We start from the raw sequence: 1024 nt of genomic DNA on the forward strand, positions 1-1024 counted from the left end.
AAGAAATGTCAAAAAATATTAGATAACCTCATTAGTTAAGATCTAAGAATGAGAACGGTTTCTTCCACTCAAGTGACTCAACCCTTGTAATCGTTTATCTATTTCAATAATTCTGTAGATTCGATGCAGCTGAATTTCTACGACGGATTCAAAATGGACGAATAGTTTTCGCCGGCGATTCCATCGGAAGAAACCAATGGGAGTCTTTAATATGCATGCTTATGCAAGGAGTCTCAAACCAATCTACAGTATACGAAGAACATGGGAATCCAATAACGAAACATAATGGGTATCTATCAATTCAGTTCCATGAATACAACCTTACCGTCGAATATTACAGAGTACCTTACCTGGTGATGACTGACCGGCTGCCACCGCATGCGCCACCACAGGTTCGGGGAGTTGTTAGGGTTGATACCCTGCACTGGTACTCCGAAAAATGGATTGGAGCAGATGTTCTTATATTCAGCGCTGGACATTGGTGGAACAAAGACAAAACTACAAAGATGTAAGAATTTTTCTATTACTAGTCATGTTTCAAACAAACGATGCATGGATATGTTTAATATGATGGACTCAATAGAAACGTAGTGACACATGGAGCGCTATTTCATCCAAAAATCGATTTTTTTCCGTTGTCACTTGGGTCCCCTTTAATTTTTTAATGTTACGTTAAGCGTACCACGGTTAAATACCTTTTAGGTTTGACTCTCAATGCCTATTTTATTATTTTATATTAAAGGATACAGTTGATTTGGCCAATTTTTTTGACTCATTCAAAGGGTAATAACGACACTTCATATGAATTTAATGAATTTAACCGCCTTTTTTGATTTAACATGTTCCTCGACTGAAAAGGAACTTAGTGAGACATGCAAGCATATGTTTAGTACGCTCGACTCGATTGAAATGTAGTGCAGTTCACTAAGGTTTTTGTTTACAGGGGATATTATTTCCAGGAAGGAGGAAGTGTTAACATGACTATGGATGTCATGGAAGCTTTCCGGCGATCCCTCAACACATT

The 1024-nt window shown here is 37.9% G+C and overlaps 1 protein-coding gene across 1 annotated transcript; it reads left to right on the forward strand.

Annotated features, from left to right (window-relative positions):
* Positions 1-118: 118 nt before the first annotated feature.
* Positions 119-508, forward strand: LOC111387657 (protein trichome birefringence-like 8; the record flags this gene model as incomplete). The annotated part of the gene is made up of 1 exon (XM_023012231.1): positions 119-508. A coding segment is annotated over one exon (390 nt), but the record flags the coding sequence as incomplete, so codon positions are not given.
* Positions 509-1024: the final 516 nt, after the last annotated feature.

Source organism: Olea europaea, unplaced genomic scaffold, assembly GCF_002742605.1.
Source record: "Olea europaea var. sylvestris unplaced genomic scaffold, O_europaea_v1 scaffold41563, whole genome shotgun sequence".
Classification (NCBI taxonomy): Eukaryota; Viridiplantae; Streptophyta; class Magnoliopsida; order Lamiales; family Oleaceae; genus Olea; species Olea europaea.